Raw genomic sequence first — 21069 nt, forward strand, 5'->3', positions numbered from 1 at the left:
GGATTGGACACCCTTTTGGTAAAGCATAGGTAAGCATGGTAAAGAATAGCGATGTATGGGAAAGCATATTAATGAACATGGCAAACCAGGATAAACTATGGTTAATAACTATTGAAAGAGTGCTGTAATTGTAAATGGTTGAACTAGGGAAAAAGAACCAATCTTTATAAGGATCTGATAATATTTCAGTTGCCCTAAAGCAGGGGTCTCCAGCCCTGGTCCTGGAGAGCCCCTATCCAGCATGTTTTATAGGTGTCTTTACATCATCAGTGGCTAAAGATCTGGAACACCTATTAATCTTAACTAATTAAGCCAATAATTGGTGCAATTAAGTAACTGAGAGATTGTTTGAAACGAAAACCAGCAGTCCCAGTAGCTCTCCAGGACAAGGGTCGGAGACCCCTTCCCTAAAGTTTCAATAGCCATGGTTTTAAAAAAACAAAAAAAAGTGTTACTGTCTTTGACTTTCTCGTTGCAGTATATTTGGAAGTTTACCTGTTTATTCAATTGTCATGTATTGGTTAAAATAACACAGTCTTTCTTTTTACATCAAAGCTGTTAGAATCACTTTCACTTAAAGTCATTTTTCAGTTTCGCCAAACTACGTGGCAATTGTATACCACTATTGATTGCATTCCTCTTCTTCAATCTCGATGAATTTTTTTTCTTAAGAATTCAAGTTTTGATAGATATGAAAAAAGATAGCTTTTTTAAAACTTAGGTGTCAGAATATGTTTTGGTGCAGCTCGATAAATATTTATTGCTTGTGCGTGTGTGTATTTTGTTTTCTCAGAGAGTCAGACAGTGATTTATTCATAGTGAACAGGAGATGTCAGAAAGATAAATTCTGGATGTATTCGTGGCGTCTGCAGGATTGTATTATTGATTTTTTCATAAGAAGGGTTAGTGAGGTGGCAGTCTGCTGGCATTAAGCTCCTCGCATACTGAGGCTTCCAACAAGGCCCTGTTGATCTTGCTGAGGCTCAGTCAATATTAAGCAGTGTTGACTCGCTGGGGTCTTTACTAAGCATGGAATCTGCAGGGGTTCCACCAGTGGACCTCTGGGGCATGTTTGCTTAGCCTGTGAACCAGAGAAATGTTTTACAATGCAATACAGTGGAAACCTCTTAAAGATATACTTTGTATCATTTTCATCGGATGCACATTTTATAGTTATGTAACAAGTTAAATTCACTTTGGAAGCTCTTTTCTTTCAGATTGTTATTCTAAATAGTTTTTAACTATAAGAGTTATTATTTACAGTTGCTCAGTCCGATTTACACTCTAGAAACTCAGGTCTGTAGAGGTTGGCAATAAAAGGGTTAATCCAGGAGTTACCAGGTGCATTGTGGGCGTCTGATTGTCAGCTTGAATAAAATGATATGATATTATTTGTGTTCTGCAGGATTCCCTGAGTCAGCTTAGATTATGATTCGCAACGCTTAATAGCTTAATAGACTATTTTCAGTAAGCAGTACTTTCTGTTTTGGGTGAAAAGCAAACGAAAATGCAACTGTTCCTTTTATTAAGATTAATTTATTTGCTGTACAATTATACACCTTGCAGAACCTCATTCTAAAATTTGTCCTCTGGAAATGATTATCCGACAGCCGAAACCAAGGAAGGTTTTATCTGTTAAATATAAAAAGTGTGGGGTAGTATAATAGAGGCATAATGGCATTCACCTTGGTTATCTGTTAAGAAGACACAATACTGCCTCATACACTGTGTGTATCACGTAGCTATATAATATGATTATAATTGCACAGCAGCGCTATAGATGTTCTGTAATGTATGTACCATCGCACCCACAGAAATTGAAGGTCAAATCTCACACATAGAAAACATGACATAGACTTTGGGATTGGAAGCCATAATTATACTGCAGCATCCTCCAGTTCTATTATTATGATTCTGACTAATGACCCTTGCAACCATTCTTAAACATAATGATTATATTAGTAAGTTGTAGATGAATACAGTGAATGGTCTACCAACCCATCTACCACGATTAATATCTAATAATGGGATTTTATCTTGTGGGGTAGTTTACTTGTGACAGGCTCATTAACTCCAGATTCATGTCCTGTGTAGCAGGTAGCAGATGCACAGTGAATGTACAAGTTAATACATTGCATGCAGGGGTGTCTCTTACTGTATACGAGATGTCATCTCATGCAGTTTGAGTGAGAGGGCTGCAAAATGAACCTGAGCTTTTAATAAGAGACGTGTGTGAAATGGCATCTCTTATACCCTACTCAACTCTGGCCCTCGAGATTTATTCCAGTCCTGGTCTTTATTCCAACCTGGTCCTGAATTAGTTTATTGCCTCTTAGCAGCTACATTAGAACCTGCTTGGAGTAAAAACCTGGACTGGATTCGATCTTGAGGGCCGGAGTTGAGTACCACTGCCCTCCACGTTATAACTGCACTAAACTACGATTAAACATGCAAAGCTGTGCAGCGTGTTCTCTGCATGTCTGCACTTGATAAGTGAAATGCGTGAAGGGTGGCACGCAGTGGTGAGCAAGACCAGAACGACAGGCCCGGCTCACCAAGCAAACACGGTCAGAGCAAGTGGAAAAAAATAAATAAATAAAAGAGAAAATTGCCAGTGCAGCAGTTTGTGACGCACTGTTTCCCACCTAGTTGAATGCAACAAATCCCAAAGATAAAAAAATAAGTTTACAAAGCACTGCTGCCTCAATGCATGCTGGTAGGAAATACACATTTTTTTTGGTTTCTGTCTGAGAAGAAGACTAGCAGCATTGATGAATTTGTCTGTGGTTGGCGATGGTCATACAATAGTGGTGGCTGTCAGCCTGCACACATGTTGCATACAGTCGTGTGCAAATGTATTAGAACACCTCAAAATTGGTCATGTATGTTCTTTATATGCCTACCTGTGTGAATACCTCCAGGTGTGAGAATTTGTGGTCAGTAGTCACTGATAAAGAAACAGTAGGCACGCTTGTGAAAATGTTAGACCACTTTGTGCTTTAATCAGGCATCTTAAACAACTTCTGAAAAGTCTCGTGCATTTTACCGTGTGTGACTGTGTGTTCCTTTTCTCTTACTATTTGAAATTAATTCCACGGGTGGTCTATTAAAGTCATCCATTAAATTGGATAATCACACAGTTTCAGTTCCAGTGGTTTGATTTCTTATGCACAACAAATCAAAACAACTGAAGCAATGGGGTGTTCAAATATTTTTACACACTACTGTACATCTGTGAGCTATTTTATGGGCAGGGGTACCTCGAATACTGAGGTCAAAGGCCATAGAATGTAGTGTAAAATATATATAATGTAGTAGTGTGGTCTAGTGTACGCTTTAATAAATAATATATCGCATGAGTTTCCTGAACAAATTTCACTTCACAGAACTGCATACTTTTTTATGTTTTATTTTGGTAGACTAGGAGGACTAACAATATCTACAAAGGGGAGTGATGCCCTGGGGACTGGTCATTTTAGTGCCTTGGGATTAAACATTTTGAAATGTGCCCTTTCACTGTTTTTTTTTTAAGGTTTAAAACTCTCCACAGAAAATGTTCTACACAGCTTGCAGCTCAAGCTGTGCTGAAGCTCTGACCTAGTTCATAAAATATCACAAGAAACCTTTTGCTTTGAAAAAGGGGCTTTGTTCTCGGGTGCATTTCTCAACAGAACAATCGTTACCCTCATTTCTGGATTAGGGGTTAAAACATGATTTCTACCCCCTGAATGGTTAAACCTGATTTAATTCAAACGTACCTTTAAAAAAACTAAAACCCTGTCGGATTAACATTGAGTAGCTTTATAAATCGAGCGATTTTCTTAAATAATGACTTTGTGTTAAATTGAATCATATTAAAAGGGTAAGGTTTTTTGATTTGTTAAGAGTGTAATGAAATGCACACCGATTTCACCTTATTCTGTATGCTTGTGGTGTTTACAGTCATTCCGAGTGGGTCTGAGTTCTGGGCTTTGCCTGGAGAATTCTGCTTGCCGGGGCCAGCAGCCCTGTTCATTCCATTCAAATCATGTGACCATGTAACCTTTCAACTCGCCCCCACCGACTCTCAGTCTGTATATATGTAGAGTTGGTGGGGCTTGTTAAAAAGTCACATTGTCACCCGATTTGAATGGAATGAGGAAGGCTGTTCAGTGCTGGCAGTTAGGATTCTCCAGACAAGCTCATCTCAAAACAAGATAAAGACAGAGAAGCAAAACTCAGAATGGGAGCAAATTCTAGAAAAATAATATTCCAACTACGCCGTGCTGAAAACCAGCATTGCTGGAATGCTGGATTCAATAAGACTTTACATTAAGTGTCTCTAATTACTGTGTATTTACGTAGAAGTTACTTAGTAAATACATGTGTATACAATGTTATTATGCATAGTTACAATGTACTTAATGTGTACACTTTTTGCATGATATAACCCTAACCCTATCTCTAAACCTGACTGTAAACTTAACTCAAAACCCAACCCTAACCCTAACTCTAACCCTAACCCTTTTCTGTTACAATAGTGTTACTTATGTCGTGCAAAAAGATGTACACATTAAGTAAACTGTAACTATGCTTAATAACATTGTAATTATGTGTAAGTAAACATGTATTTACTTTGTAACTACTATGTAAATACAAAGTAATTAGAGACAGTGTTAGCGGTTACCCTAGATTCATAATGCTTGAATGCTAACTTCAGAAAACTGTAACCCGCATTGGTTATTTCTGTAAGTTTCACTGGTAGGAGAAGGCTGGTCACATCATCCACCACATTGAGTTAATCTATTTTCATATCTGAAATAACCATTACATGCCACACATTGCCCATCTTTGAAAAGAGGCCATTACAAAAAAAAGCAATTAAACTAGATCATTCCATGCAGTATAGCTATCAGTCAACTGTAACGGAAAATGATGCTATTAATTAGATCATCCACATTTAAAACGATAACAGTAATAAACTCTACCCTAAGGCATATAGTGGGATAAACCACTAGCATAGGGAAACTGCTTTAATACCAGTGTAATACCCTGAATTACCTGACAAGTGGTATGTTCTCTGTCATTCACATTCCCCTTATAAAAGTTTTCAATGGCAAATAAAGCACAATTACAGTATGGTGAAGCATAGGTAAGCATTGTAAATAATATTGAGTAGGGTAAAGCATATTAATAAGCATGGCAAACCAGGGTAAACCTTGGTAAATGCATAGCAAATGCAAAATTACTGTGCAAAGTTTTAGATATTTATCCGGTACTTGCACCAGCTTCGGGTAAAAAAACTTATGTAGTCAATGGAAATCCCCCAACCAAAGGGCTCCCGAGTGGCGCATCCAGTAAAAGCACTCGCGTAGAGTGCAGGATGCTCCCTATAGTCTGGACGTCGCGAGTTCGAGTCCAGGCTATTCCTTTGCCGACCGAGGACGGGAGCTCCCAGGGGGCGGTGCAGAATTGGCCGTGCGCTGTTCGGGGGGTGGGAGGGTTAGGTCGGCCAGGGTGTTCTTGGTTCACCGTGCACCAGCGACCCCTGTAGTCTGGTCGGGTGCCTGCAGGCTTGCCTGTAAGCTGGCCAGAACTGCGTTGTCCTCCGACGCTGTAGCTCTTGTGTGGCTGCATGGTGAGTCTGCAGTGTGAAAAAAAGCGGTCGGCTGATGGCACACGCTTCAGAGGACAGCGTGTGCTCGTCTTCACCGCTCCCGAGTCAGCGCGGGGGTGGTAGCGGTGAGCTGAGCTAAAATAACTATACAGACATACTGTGCTGGGTATGATCTCAATATCAGCTTCACAGAAACCAAGTCAACAACAACTGCGACACAGCAAGGTCATGAAGGCAAGCAGATTAATATAGCAGCAATTAGGAATCCGCACAATGCAGACTGTCTTCTAAGGCTTTACACAATAGTGTGACCCTTTCTAATTATATCCAAGAAGAAGAATCCCTTGAAACGAACAGAAAATTGCTGCATTCTTTTTTTTCACTTTTCTTGTTTTTTTTTTCTTTTTTTAAATCCGCTGCCACAACGGCAACACGCAATTCTCATGTCCAATTTCTCAGATTAAATTGTGCCTTGTGTAAAAAGTAAGCCAAGCAAACAGCTAGGCTCCCCTCATCCTTTTCATTCGAATAGAAACCACAGGATCAAAGACAGTCCGCTCATTTGATTCTACCTGTGGGTGTAATTGACTACTTTAATATAGAATATAATAATTGGAATGTCAAGCGTGGTTGCTAGGACGCTGTTTTTAGTTGTGTCTGTGTGTTGCCATGGAGCTCCCAGGGACCAGTCTGTATTGTTGCTGTACACAGTGCCTGGTTATTGTCAAGCCCACATTCATACTTCAATTTAGTCACCAGCCTACTAGTTCTGTGCATTTTCAAAAGAGGCTTAACTCTTTAGAAGCAAGCTCTAGAAGCATTCTCATGTCAGCATTTAAGCCCAACTTTTACCATTTGCACATCTGAACTGCAACTTTGATATCGCCTACAATATTTAATAACGGTAGACTTCAATACCTGGCCTAAATGCTGCACAAGTGCAATATTTGTTTGTCCTAAAGGTAATCTGCAGAGGCATTATAGTGCCTTCACAGTTGGTCTGAAAATCCTCGACTGCAGATATAAGTAGATCATCAAACAGTGTGTCTTTCTGTCCAATAGGGCTGTGACGATACACCGATGTCATGGTGCAATGTGTATTGCAATATGCAGGTCATGATATGTAGTGGATCTCTATACATGGGATGGTCCTAATGGGCTAGTTGTATGACAAATATTAAGATCAAATATTCATTGAACGAGGGACCATTTTTGTTCAAAGACAGAAATGAAATGAGATAGGGAGAGGGTGTTTCGATACCAACTATTGTATAAAACACCCTTATTTTTCATTCTTCAATGTGCCCCGAGGGAATCATAATTTATTAATGAAGAAAAGGATTCAGATTAAAATAAGGAGTGGCACCTGGACTCCTCTGATTAGTAAATGGTTGCTTCTCTCATTCTGCGGGTTTCGAATACGTATGTTTCTGTATCAAAATGTTATTTGCTTTATCGTGCAGTGCTGTCCGGTGATCGATGACAAGATGGAGAAAGACACTTTGTGGAAATACTTACTAGAAGTTCAGTATGCAAATAAAATGTGAATTCTTGTTTAAGAACATCTATATTTTAGAGGTGTTCCGGTACCTTCAGATTTAGGACTGCACTGCTGGTCTTAAAGTAATTACTTAGATTACTTATCTGTCTGTATTGTTAAAATAAGGCACCACTCTACATGGCTGGGTGTTGACTGAGACACCTCTAAACCTGTATGGGGTTGCACTCTGCAGCTGACAGAGAAGCGCTGCTAGATGACATCATGCCAGTGCAAGGGAAGAGACCGCTTGGTCAGCTGCTGCTTCCACCATGAAGAATATGTTCATGTTATGCATGCAGAACTTTGGATATGCTAACGTGCACTCGCTCACAGTATTTACTATTTCCTTTTTATTTTGAGAGCCCCCACTCTTACTTATTCATAAACTGTTTGTTTTTTTCTTTTTCCCCTCTTTTTTGTTTTGTTCTGCATTTGACCTTTATGGTTTGATTTAAAAATAATAATAAAAAAAAAAGTCATCATTATTATTTTTTTAATCCGTAAATAAATAACCAAGACAATATGTCCAATGGCCCCAGACATACATGCTTTGACAGTTGTGTTGTTTTGTATCACAGAGGTGCCGCCCAGTCCGGTGAAGACCCCAGAGATCATGCCCGCGGTCACTTCGCCCCGGGAGCGGCGAGACTCTGATCGGTACTGCCAGCTCTGCAACGCCTGGTTCAACAACCCGGGCATGGCACAGCAGCACTACGATGGCAAAAAGCACAAGAAGAACGCAGCACGGGCGGACCTGCTGGAGCAGCTGGGCAAGACAATAGACCTGGGGGAGCTCAAAGGTAACTTTGAAACGCTTTCCATGAAGTGTCTCTAATTACTGTGTATTTACATAGCAGTTACTTAGCAAATACATGTGGACTTACACTTAATTGCAATGTTATTATGCATAGTTACAATGTACTTAACCGGTAAATCTTTTTGAACGATATAACCCTAACTCTATCCCTAACCCTACCCCTAACTCTAAACTCTCAAGCTAGCATCCCATGTTACTCGCCCACCAGGGAACTGGGAGAAGTGTTAACTCATGCATGAATTCATGCCTGCCTTATACATGTGATCAACAAAGGAACATGGAATGAATATGGGTAGTTTAATCCACATGAATTAACAGGGGTTGAATTCAAAATGAATTACTTCAGAACTCAGAGGAAGTGCTTAAGATATCCAGGTCTTATTCCTGTGGGATTCATGCTGGAATTCATTATGAATTTAAAAGAATGCACTAGATTGTTCCTCGCATGCAACACTTTTTTTTCCCCACTAACTCAGCCCTCTCAGAGCTGAAGGCCTCAAGGAATTGGAATGGTAAATATGTGGCTGCCGACAGGATTTCTCTCCTTGCAGGTTGAGGTTTGACAGATCAGATCGTGGCCTCACCCCAGGGGGAGCCCAGTGTAAGGGCGAAGGGAGGGCAGAGCTTCTTACAATGTTATCTCCAAGGGAACTGGAGCTGTACTGGCTGTGTGCTCTGATGACATTACTGCACTTCAGTGCACTTTACTGATGAAGCCCAATGAATCACACACACCAGCGCATCACTGAGCCTGACATACACGTGTTTCAGGTATTCCTGTCAGTATGAGGACCAATTGCTGAAACAATTTGCAGTGCATTTCTCTAAGACACTGCAAAGGGAGTGCAGTGTGCTAACCCTGCAATAGTTCTGTATCACACTAAGGGGATTCAGAATGGTTGGAGAAGGGCAGCTATAATGAGATGAGGCTGCCATTGGTAGAATGATACCGCAGTGGTAACATTTAAAAACAAATGTAAACCACAAATCACAGCAGGTTTTACGCTAAACAAATATGCATTTCTCAAAAATCACAGATTTTTTTTACAGTTTTTTCCACCAGTCAGGCGGTTGGATCATTGGTTCAAAGATCACACAGTTTTGTTGTGATGTGCCATAACAAAAGCTTTAGGATTCTCAAAATCCATCAGTTGAGCTAAGCATCCTCCTCTCCAGCCTCCACCTCCCCAGCATCCACCTCCCCAGCCTCCTCCTCCCCAGCCTCCTCCTCCCCAGCCTCCACCTCCCCAGCCTCCTCCTCCCCAGCCTCCTCCTCCCAAGCCTCTTCCTCCCCAGCCTCCTCCTCCCCAGCCTCCTCCTCCCCAGCCTCCTGCTCCCCAGCCTTCACCTGCTTTTTGGCTTTGTCTAACGGGGAGGGCAGCTATCCTGCACCCCTGCCCATGGCTTCCCTACGGCCAGCCTCTCCACTTATTTACTAGCTAATTTATGGGCAAGAATGGTAAATTGGATGTAAATAAATATTTACTGGCTTAATCAACCACATTCTTACCTTTTGATTCCATTTTCATTTGTCTCCAGATCACTGTGCACACGAAGTACACACACACGCAGACACGCACACACACACACACACAGATCTCTTAAAGATTGCTATTTTGTGAAGGAAGCATGTACTAATAATTGGTACAAGCACTTACAACCGCTTTCAAGGTGGTACATGTACAAAACAATCTATATATAATGTATACACTAGCAATCATGACAATAGAAAAATCATAGTCGTGTCTACATGAGTGTTTTCATTGGTTTCATTGATGCTTGCTGCTGCTTTAAATTGGCACAGACAGTCAATGGTTCATACTGTTAGACTGCAATCGAAGAGCCAAAAACAATATCCACTGGTCCTGCTTTCTCGATCTGAAAATCATTAACATTTCAAAGGAGAAGCTTCTAAGACTGGAGAGTTGGGGTTAGGGTTAAAAGTGTCCAATTTCAGTAGATTTGTTCCAAGCTTTATGTTGACCTTCATATTTAAACTGGTAAGCAATTCCTTTTTGGTATTGTTGGCTTTAAAATGCTTTATGCGTGTAGCAATATCTTCTTTTTTTTTTTTTACTTGGAAATAATAATTACGACAGAGCGATCGAGATTGAATTTTCTTTATTGCATTTGTTTTTCAATAAACCAAGCTGTAGAAATGCGAATAGTCCTACAAAAAAAAAAATACAATTCAATTGTAAAGGAGAGCAGTCAAGGCCTTATTGCACAAGTTATTGTGTCATGTTTAGTATAACATTGTACTAGTGTATAATAAATGCAGTTCTTGTGCAGGAGGTATTAGGACCCCTTGTGAGGTCCTAATATCTGTCAATGTATGGTGTGGTGGCATGAGAAATAGGCTTCACTTTCCTCAATGTGAAAAGAAAGCCATTGCCCGCAGTGGATAGAAGAAACACCCCATTTGTTTAGTGTTGCATTTCCTGATGTATTTCTTACATAAATATTTAAAAATACCAGCTTCTGCTTTTGCTGCCCTCTCAGACTGGAATAAACTACCCACAGAACTCAGATCCACAGTGCCACTTTCATTTCGAGATTGCTTTTTGATCACTTGAACCAGCCTTGTGATGTGAGGTGAATACAAGAATACTTGGATCGTGACACTGTGTGCTTACTGCATACTTGTGTGTACCTGTAACTTGCTCCTGCCTTCCTCCTGGGACGTCTTTTGTAAACTAGCTGTTTTTAGCTCTTTGGCTTTTCCAGTGAATACGATTTTCCATTTTAAATAAATAATACATCCATTAGGGTCAGAGCGTCGCAGTCGTGCTTAAACCTCTTTTAAACAGGGGTCCCCAAGTGGCTTGCCTGGTAAAAGCACAGCTGCAAGGTATGCAGGGTGAGTCATATGGTCAGGGGAGCACATGATCAAGTCCTGAGTTTGTAAAGTCTTTGTTGGGGATTCTAGAGGGAGCATTGCATTGGCTTTGGGTCTCCCGTGGGTCAGGGACTATTTTTCCTCAGCGCTCTACAGCGGTCCATACTGGCCAGGCACCTGGTGAGCTCAGTCGGACACCTGCAGGGCTGGCCTTTGCCCTCCAGAGGGTGGTAACTCATTGACATCTGCTCTCGAGTTCCTGGGTGTAGAAGAGGAAGCTGGCTCGGTCGTGGGATCGGAGGATGCCCACTGAACCTTAAGTTCTCCTGAGCTGCGGGGAATTACTGCAGTAAGGGAAAAAAATATGGGACATTCTAAATTGGGAAAAATTTAGGCACTCCTAAAAAAAAAAAAAATTAAAAATCTATTTTTAGCAGTCTCTCTCAGAAACTGATATCATTGCTTCATTTCTGTTTTTAAATATTGGCCTCATTACTGTGTCCCATGATAATGATTAATCTGTAAAAGTGTGACTGTTTGATTATTAGAATCAATAAAGGAAACTTGTTAAATTCTGCTTCAATCCTTGTTGTGTGCGCTCCTTCACACACACAGACATCATTTTGTTTCCTTACACCAAGTCGCTCTTTTAAGATATTTTCAGCTCCTTTCAAAAACAGTCCTGCATACAATCTCATGCAGTACATGGATGCACCCCATACATAAGCACATGCACCTGCTTGTTATATACCAAGGGGTACAAGGGAGGACACTGCCGAGGGGGAAGCAATTCAAAAAGCAAGTGTAGAAAGATACCTGGCTAATTGGATACACTTCTAGATATTAAGACAAGCATTGAGGGCTTAATTAAGCAATCCGAAAATAAATGAGTAAATTGTTTAATGAAATAACGCACTCCCTTCCTTGCTTTGCCTAGGCTTCCTTGAGACACAGCCGGCGCGGTGGCAGTCATGCACCCAGTCTCCAACTGTTTATGTCAATCACACCCCATAAATACCGCATGTAAACAGCAATTACGCGAAGGGCTCGGATATTAAGACAGATGCCATTAAAAGCAGATGTGCCGGGGGTGGTTTGATTGTCGCAGCAGGATTTCACCACTGCTGCCGTTTCATCTCAAGTAAGGCAATTGCAGGAACAAAAAAAATGCTGTACTTGTCGGTACATAGCTAACCCCTCGGGCAGCATCGCCAGGAACGCCTGCATTAACAGTTGATTGAATTAACTTATTAGGTATCAAGTCCACACATATTAATTAGCATTAATATCAAGTTGGATGTTCTGTAGTTCTATTCAATTGTTAATTTTAAAGTGGAGTTCAGGGGCGGGAGCTAGGGCTCCTCTCCTCCTATTTTTCTCCTGCCTATCAAAGCTATCTTCCTGTTTAAACCACTTTAAATCTTTGTTCTCTCTTGCGTTTTGCTTTTTCCTCCTCCTCCTCCCTCCTCCTCCTTTATATTTCAGTTGCCGCGTTGCCTCTGCACCGGTCTCCTCTACGGGGGGTTAGTGAGTCTCACTTCCCCGGGCCTCGAGTCAGCCGCAGCTACTCATGCCTTCATTAAAAGGGGGGGTCCTCACCGCAGCGGGTCAGAGGGGACCACCGGCCACACTGTTCTTTCGCAGCTCATGCGCTTTTTCTTGTCTCACCCGGAGACTCTGTTGTTTCTCTCTCACTGTACCAGTAAGAACTGTACTCATCTACGATCCTTAAATATTAAAACCAAATACAAACGAACTCTACCTTTCAGATACCCCTGCGGGCGCACTCCAGTGCCTGGCCTTGGAGGACCCGCCTCACCTCTTTGAGGGCGGCTCCTGGAGACAGGGGTTCTCTTTCCAGGTTATGAACCTTTCCGTCCTCTGGGGGCATGGCCCGCGAGGCAGCGCCTCCAAGGATTCTCCGCAGAGTCCGAGGATTTCTGTGTTTTTCAGGGGGTCCCCGGGGCCCATGAGGCAGACCTCCACAGTACGAGGTTCTTGGGGTGTAAAGTCCGGACCCCGTCCTTTGCCGTGGCCCGCAGGCCACTAACAGTTCAAAACAAACACTAACCCATATTCTTCACGCAGCCCTAGCTCCCGCCCGTGAACTAAACAGTGGCTGACCTAAATGCTGCTATCATCTAAATAAAGAGTGCAGGTTCACGTCCTGGCTGTGCAAAGCTGTCACTTCACTGGGGATTCCACAGGGAGAATTTAAAAACCAGCAGGGACTGTGCTACAGCAGACCCTACTGGCCAGGTGGCCAGTGAGCTCAGGCGGACACCAGCAGGGCTGGCCTTTGTCCTCCAGAGGTAACTCGCTGACACACGCTCTTGAGTTTGAGGGTGTAGAAGAGGAAGCTGGCCCAGTCGTGGGATTGGAGGAATGGCCACTAAACCTTCAGTTCACCTGAGCTGTCTAAGGAGTTGCTGCGGTGAGGGGGGAAAATTATTGGACACCCAAAAAAAAACATAGTTAAAGCATAGAGGAGAGAAGCAAACTAAAGGACATTTGAAGCTTCTGACTTTAAATATTTAAGCATGCCCTTCTCAGTGCCTTTTTTTCTTTGGGTTCATTGATGAAGCTGGAATTTAAATCATCTGTCCAGAAGCCACTCTAGAAGCTAATCTAAATGCACTGAGGCATGTGTGCCATTGGAATCTGTGTGTGGAATTACAGGTTTGTGCTAATCTAATCCAGATTGTTATGATTCCAGCATCCCAAGCCACTGCCAGCATTATAGTGAACATATGTTACTGACTCTCACCCTGGCTGCCTGTCTTAGCTACTGCATGGAAACAGACCATAATACGACAGCAGGCTGTAAATCACTCCAGTAATATGCAAGCTTTTATTTTATTAAATCTGCTTGGAAACCTGAAATCATTATGTTCATAAAAAAAAAAAAACTATTGGCCACAGATGGGGCTTCTGTATTAAACTCAAGTGCTTTCTATAAAGGCTTAATTAGATTCCAGTGGCTGGAATGCCTTACTGCCATCTTCGTCCCAGTTTATTTGAAATCATTTACATTTACTATTCCACCAGAGTATATCCATTAAAATGACCACACACACCGATTGCCTGATGGACATCTCTCCTACCCAACTCCCTTTGTACTATTCTTGTCGATACAACTTGCTTGTTTGGGTTAATGTGTGTTTTGATTGACGCCTTTCGGATGTCCTCTGCAGCTGTCATCTTCCCCCGACCAGTCAATTCCTTTCCCACCACACGTATAGTTGACTGATCAGTGTCTGTCCTAGTGGAAATTGCCATTCCGTATAAAACAGGATGAACTACATGTTAACTATAGGGACAAATTTCGGTACCCTCGAGATTGCAAACGGTTATATCAGAATCACAAGATAATTTATCTTGCGATCTTGTCAAAAGAGATTTATAGTCTTTTCCAAGTCTTCAATGAGCCTCTGTATTTTTATGGCCAGCTGACTCAGGGGTCGTCCAAACAGCATGCTCTTTTTTTAAGAACTGCAAATGTGATTTAACTGAACTTAACAAAGCATTCATCAACATCCTACATGCTGCTCAAACTCTGCAAAATGACAATGCAAAGAGACACCTCACACACAGCATATCAACTATTTATCAATCAATCAATCAATCTTTATTTTATATAGCGCCTTTCATAGTGGACCACCATCACAAAGCACTTTACAAGATGCAGTAACAACAAGAAAATACAGAGAAATGCATAACACATGCTATGCAGTGGGGAAAAAAAGCATTATACATTAAATACAGTGGAAAGTGCATAATACATGAAATAGGAGCAACAGCACAGCAGCTAATAGCAGATATCAGGCTTAAAGAGCATGGAAAGCAAGAGAGAACAGGTGGGTCTTGAGAGTTGATTTAAAGCGAGCGACGGTGGGAGCATCACGCACCAAAGCTGGGAGAGAGTTCCAAAGAGTCGGAGTCATGAAGCTAAACGAGCGTTCTCTCCGAGTGTGCTTGGGGATAACAAGCAGGACAGAGTCAGAGGACCTCAGCTTGCGTGCAGGGACATAGCGGGTCAGCAGGTTGAGGAGGTACTATATATATATATATATATATATATATATATATATATATATATATAAAACTGTACACTGGAATTGCTATTAGACAGTTGGGTTGTTTTGTTTAGTTTTAGGCTGCAGTGTTCTGTTCACAGCATGACATCTGTGCACAGGATAGGATGTACTGGAATTCTGGCAAATCTACAGCTGTTGATTTCTTATTATACATGATTTATGATCAATCACCCGGGGCAAAAACGATCTGTTGTTAGAGGAAGAAACCAAGAAGCCGTAAAATTTGCTAAAGCTGCAGTTCCCCCTGTTTACAAGACTTCATCAAAATGAACACTTTGCCTTGAAGTTCCCCTCTTTCATAGGGGGAAATGAAAGACTGAACCCAGGAGGTTCTGGAACACGTTTGTAAGGAAGATAGATACTAAAACGATTATTCCCTTCACTGCTTCGCTTTTCTCATTTGCCCCTGCTGCATTACATTTGCAAACCTAAGAATGAACGGAAATATAATAGAATGAACTACTCCATATCTAGATGAGTGAAGTGGTGTTGTGAGACGATGCTGAAGCAGCATCTTACAGAAATGCGTTTATTTCAGAATTAGAACTTGGAACTTGGAACTTAGGTCATACCTTCTGGGTGTCTTTATAAAAAAAAAATCGATTTAATAATTTAACCAAATTCGAATCCTATTTTGTTTTGATAATACTTCATTTTTGCAGTCTCTTATTTTTTTCATTGTAATTTGCATCCTAAGGCTTCGATTTGATCAACCTACACTCTGATAAGCCAGCTAAGTTATTTAGCACATTTTACATTACTGAGACATCACCATGGATTTCATCTACCATCTGTCTTTGCTTTTATCCTAAAAAGAAATGCTTGATGCAATCTAGGTGCATTCCCTGGTACTGTCAAAAAAGTATCCGGCTGTGACTTACTGAGTCCTGCTGGGATATACATTGATCAACCCCTTAGTGATATAGGGGGGTATCATATTGACTAAACTACTGCAGTTTATTAGAGCATCTAATGAGATCAAATGAGGTTCAGTGACCTTACCAGATGAAATCCACTTCCAGAGTGATGCAGTGCTGGCTAGATTGCAGTTCCCCTGCTTGTGTTCATTGATTAAAGGGGTCTTGCATATCAGCTGATGTTTTTCCGCATTGTGTTGCAGCTCTGAAACGCAGTTACACCTGTGATGTCTGTAGTGTGACGCTAAACTCAGTAGACCAGTACCACGCACACCTGCAGGGGTCCAAGCACCAGAACAAGTGAGTACTCCTTTCGTCCTTTCTTACATTCTTTCTTGCTTTTGTTCTTTCTTTCTTGTTCTCCTTTCTTTTATTTTCTCTTTCTCCTTTCGTCCTTCTTTCTTTCTCCCTTACTTTCTTTTCTCACGTTCTTTTTCTCCTTTCTTTCTCTCTCTTACTTTTTTCTCCTTTCTTTTATTATTATTATTTATTTCTTAACAGACGCCCTTATCCAGGGCAACTTACAATTGTTACAAGATATCACATTATACACATTATACAGATATCACATTATTTTTTACATACAATTACCCATTTATACAGTTGGGTTTTTACTGGAGCAATCTAGGTAAAGTACCTTGCTCAAGGGTACAGCAGCAGTATCCCCCACCTGGGATTGAACCCACGAGCCTCCAGTCAAGAGTCCAGAGCCCTCACCACTACTCCACACTGCTGCCCTACGTTTCTTACGTTCTTTTTCTCCTTTTTTCTCTTTTTCTCTTTCTCCTTTCATTCTTTCTCTCTCTATCTTTCTTTGGACGACTTCAGATTTTAGAACTATAATGTATGTTCTATGCCCAAAATAAGATGCGCTTGAATTTGGACACAGTCTTCACGATTTGGCTAGTCTCCCCTAAGTAATTGATTTCATTGGCTTTTAAAAGTGTTTGATTGCGTTGCATGTGGGAGAAACCCAGCGACTAAGAAAAAGACACAAGACCAATACGGACACACCATCGACAAACCAACCTTCCAAAAAAGAGAATTCATAGTTACACATGTACATCTTTTTGCATGATATATGTAAGTACACAATTGTATCAGAAAATGGTTAGGTTTAGAGTTAGGGTGAGTGGGGTTAGGGTTAGGGTTAGAGTTAGGGTTAGGGTTAGGGTTATATCATGCAAAACAAATTACACATTAAGTACATTGTAACTATGCATAATAACATTGTAATTATTTGTAAGTACAGATGTAGTTACTAAGTAAATACTATGTAAATACACAGTAATTAGACACTTGATGTAAAGTGTTGCCAACATTTTTAAATGGGTTCCTCGTTGGTATTATCGTGGGACCCAAATAGGGTTTTACAAACTAGTCTGAAGCAACTGATATTTTTGCAACTGTAAAAATGCCTCTGTGACTCAGTTGCTGTCACACAGCAGAACTGTGCTTGGTGCAGTCTAAATGGAAACCAGGGGCTTAGGGACAATTGCTAAAAGCTGGTTTGTATGTTTGTTTTTTTCTGCCCTGTTTATAGAAAATTCCATTGCAATTCGAAATGCACCTGTGCAGCTCAACGATACTGAGCCACGATTATGATCTGCGTGTCAGAAAAAAATGTATTTCACAAAAAAAAAAAAGATGTACATGTGTCTACTGCTGTGTCAGTAAAATGGATAGTTATTTTTATCTTTTGGTCCTTGCATACCATACAGTGCTGTGCATGTTGAAATATAGGAAAAGTATGCTATAGTAGTTTCTGCTTCTTTGTAATTCAAATCTTCCAGTAAAATATTCAGTAAATGCACACCCATAGAGTAACAGATTATGATTAATATCATTTAGTAATTAAACAATTCAATTTAAATTAAGGTAGATATTTATTTTATAGATATATACACATTCATTTTAATATGCATGACTAGACATACAGTATAATATACATACATATACACAGCAGGTGTTTAACGCATACACCTTTTTAAATATATGTCATCCTCTTATTGACCCCAATTAATATAAACTGGTTACAATTTAGTATAGTATTTAGACAGACAGTATTCTGAATCTCTAGGGGTTTCTTTTACAATAAAAACAGGCAGACAGACAGGTAGGCAGGCACACAGACAGGAAGGAAGGCAGGCACATAGGCAGGCACACAGACAGGCAGGCAGACAGGTAGACAGGCACACAGACAGGCAAACTCATTCTTGACACTTTAATGTTTTATCCTGCAATGACTGACAGCTCTATCTACTGTGTCATTTGCACGATAAGGAGAGATATTGCAAGGATGTTCGATTAATGTTCTCTGTCGCTGTTTCTTCATTAGCTCTGCTTCACAAAGCACATCTCCTGAGTCAGTATCTTCTTACCTCTGATAAACAGAGGGTCTTGGGATTGATGCAGGCTTCACTACAGGATAACGCTCGCTGTCTAGTTTTCTCTAAGTGTGTATGAACCATGTGCTCTTAACTGGCATTGGATTTTGCCCTTTGGGTTCATGAAACATGAAACACGAACCTAGTCTAGAGAAAGCATTCCATACACTATATAATGAGAGAGAGAGAGAAGGAGAGATTCAAAAACAGCAAACCTGTCCAAGAAGAATCAGGATCCAATAGGATACTAGGATGCATATATAGGTTTGAAAAGAGGTATAACTGCAGCGTACTGAAATTAAAAAAAAAAAAAAAAAAAAACTGTTTCACTTGTGCCTTCATCAGTGTAACATTCAGGTGCAAGACTCTTACCCTAAGTCTCTGACTGCCAATGGTGGCCCTACCTGACCCCTACTGACAGCGTTATAGTGAGTGTTTCTATATGATTTGGTGCAATCCCTGTACATGTATTGCTGGAACCATAAAGAGCAGAATGTACCAATATTAGAATGTAGAATGCATTAGAATGTAGAATGCATTAGAATGCAGAATGTATTAGAATGTATTAGAATGCAGAATGTATTAGAATGTATTAGAATGTAGAATGTATTAGAATGATACAATGATCTTCCATTTCAAATCTTGAATTCCTGCCCAGAATCGTTTGTGACTCGATGTGCACTAAATCAGCCACTGCTTCCCTGGCTACCTTTATATTTAATAACAACTTCAAGTTATTGCCTCCGGAAAAATCATTATAGAAAGCATTCCCTATCAAGATTACAAATGAATGTCCTTTTTTTTTGGCAGTCTACAGTATTTCCATTACCGCTTACCGTACTTTTTTTTTTCTTTTTTTGACGCCTGGTTCAATTTTTCTGAAGATAATGCAATTCAAGTTTTCAAACAATTGATACTGAGTTTGTGATCTCTGTCATTACAACAATGCTGCGTTCAGGGTTTCTCTAGTCAAAATTATGAATCTGATGTGCAGTATGTTTGAAGAATTAAATAGCACTAGTAATATACTCCTGGAGCTAAACTGTTTAAGAGAATACGAGCTGGCAGAGAGATATGGGAAAATTTGAGCATAAATAAACTGCTTGAATGAACCATCCACTATTATTAACCCTTAAAGTGATTAGATTACAAAAAAAATGCTTTCATTCTCAAATGTGCAGTTCTGAAAGAAACACATAGCAAACATGTATTTTCAAAAACTTGGCATTTGGTACTAGAGGTTAAAAAAAAAGTTCTCAAATGTCCTTGTAAAAATTTGAACAGCAGTTGTACAGTTATTCTATGCATTCTCGTGGTTTACCATTGTTTGCCAAATCTATGCTTTACCATGCTGTCACTATGCTTTATTAAACTTTGCTGTGCATTTACTGTGCAATAAACTTTTTAGGTATTTCCCATGCCCTATTGCAGGAAATCCTGTGAATCTTGCACTCCCACGGTCATTTCGCACTTCTGGGTCAAACCATGTTACTGTCTGAAAGCATGTTTGTCAATAGGGGAAGCAGCTGGTTGGTTAATCACAGAGACAGAGTAAATGGCTTGAGAAAGACTTGTGGTCGAAACATTTGCTGTTGAATAAGTTTCTTTGTGTATTTCAATGCGTCTCGGATTTGTTTGAGTACTAACATAAAAAAAACAGCCTTTATGAAATAATAACCCTTCTGATCCAAAACTATAACCGTTGTAAATGTCTTCTATAGCTTCTGTAGCTGCTATCTACGGTGGCTCTTTGAGGACATTTCAACCCGTTCTGTCGAGATCCTGAGATCATTTATCTTGTGATCTCGACAGAACACGTTTCTGACCCACCATGCATTTCAGAACATGGCTCGGAATATAGGTCAGTCGAGGTGCTCCTTAGCAACTGCAATGTGAGAAACTTGTTAGAAGAATATACAGTAAAACTTCAAATAGTCGCCGGTCTGCAATACTCGCTGGGTCTCTAATAAGCGCCGGGGCTGCTGGGAAATATGGTAAATAGACTCCGGGTCTCTTTTAAACGCCAGGTTATGAATAATAATATAATCATATGTATCAATGTACACTTTACAAAAACAAATGAGTCACTTTTGCTTTGATTTTGTGATAAACCTGGTTCTTGTATTGATTTTATTGTTAATCTTTAAACAGTTTGAAGCATTTTTGAGTGTGTTATGGGCCAACAGTATGAACTTATTTTTCGTATTAACACAGTATTTCATGCGGTTGTTTTGCAATGAAGATTCATTGCTGGTTAATTTTTCATTGATTGGCCATGCTTACCCACTGACACAACCTTTAATGACATTGCAGGAATATTGTCGTTTCTATAAGGTTGTGTGCAGGCAGCTTTTTCATGATTGCATCTGAAGTATTTGCAGATGTTAGTGATCTTACATAATAAACGCCGAGTCACAAATAGTCGCCAGTCTCCAATAGGCGCCGGGGCTATATTGTAAATAAACGCCGGGTAGTTATCATATTACACCTGACACAGAAGCACAGGTCCCATAAGGGGAGACACAAGACATTGGAAAAATGATCCATAATAATGTGTGTGCACGCTGTCTCCGTATACCAGCTTTATCAGCTTTTACAAATGCCCTTATTATTCATTTTGTAGAAAATGACATTTTTATCTTGTCCCATGGGTGCATCAATCTGTCACCCTGTCACCGAATCTAGTCTCTGCCCTTGATTCAGATTTAGAGCCTGGATCCTGGATGAGGCAGGGCTCGCAAATGAAGATGAGTTTATGGATTCTGTCCGGATCCCGTCTTTTGCATCTGATACACATTCTGGGGTGTGTGTTTTACACTTCACAGGAAATTCAGAGGAAAATCCATCTGGCATGAAGTCTTGAGCTATATCTGTGA

The 21069-nt window shown here is 40.4% G+C and overlaps 1 protein-coding gene across 2 annotated transcripts in view; it reads left to right on the forward strand.

The window, feature by feature from the left end:
* LOC117397949 (zinc finger matrin-type protein 4) overlaps window positions 1-21069 on the forward strand; it is a 90659-nt gene that overhangs the window by 57398 nt on the left and 12192 nt on the right. Inside the window, exons 5-6 of one of the 2 annotated variants that reach the window (XM_059013592.1) lie at window positions 7715-7936; window positions 16010-16106. In XM_059013592.1, coding sequence (XP_058869575.1) covers window positions 7715-7936; window positions 16010-16106 — 319 coding nt within the window. The remainder of the gene's footprint in view (window positions 1-7714; window positions 7937-16009; window positions 16107-21069) is intronic. The other variant, XM_059013593.1, reaches the window with a different exon arrangement.

Source organism: Acipenser ruthenus, chromosome 46 (genome assembly GCF_902713425.1).
Source record: "Acipenser ruthenus chromosome 46, fAciRut3.2 maternal haplotype, whole genome shotgun sequence".
Classification (NCBI taxonomy): domain Eukaryota; kingdom Metazoa; phylum Chordata; class Actinopteri; order Acipenseriformes; family Acipenseridae; genus Acipenser; species Acipenser ruthenus.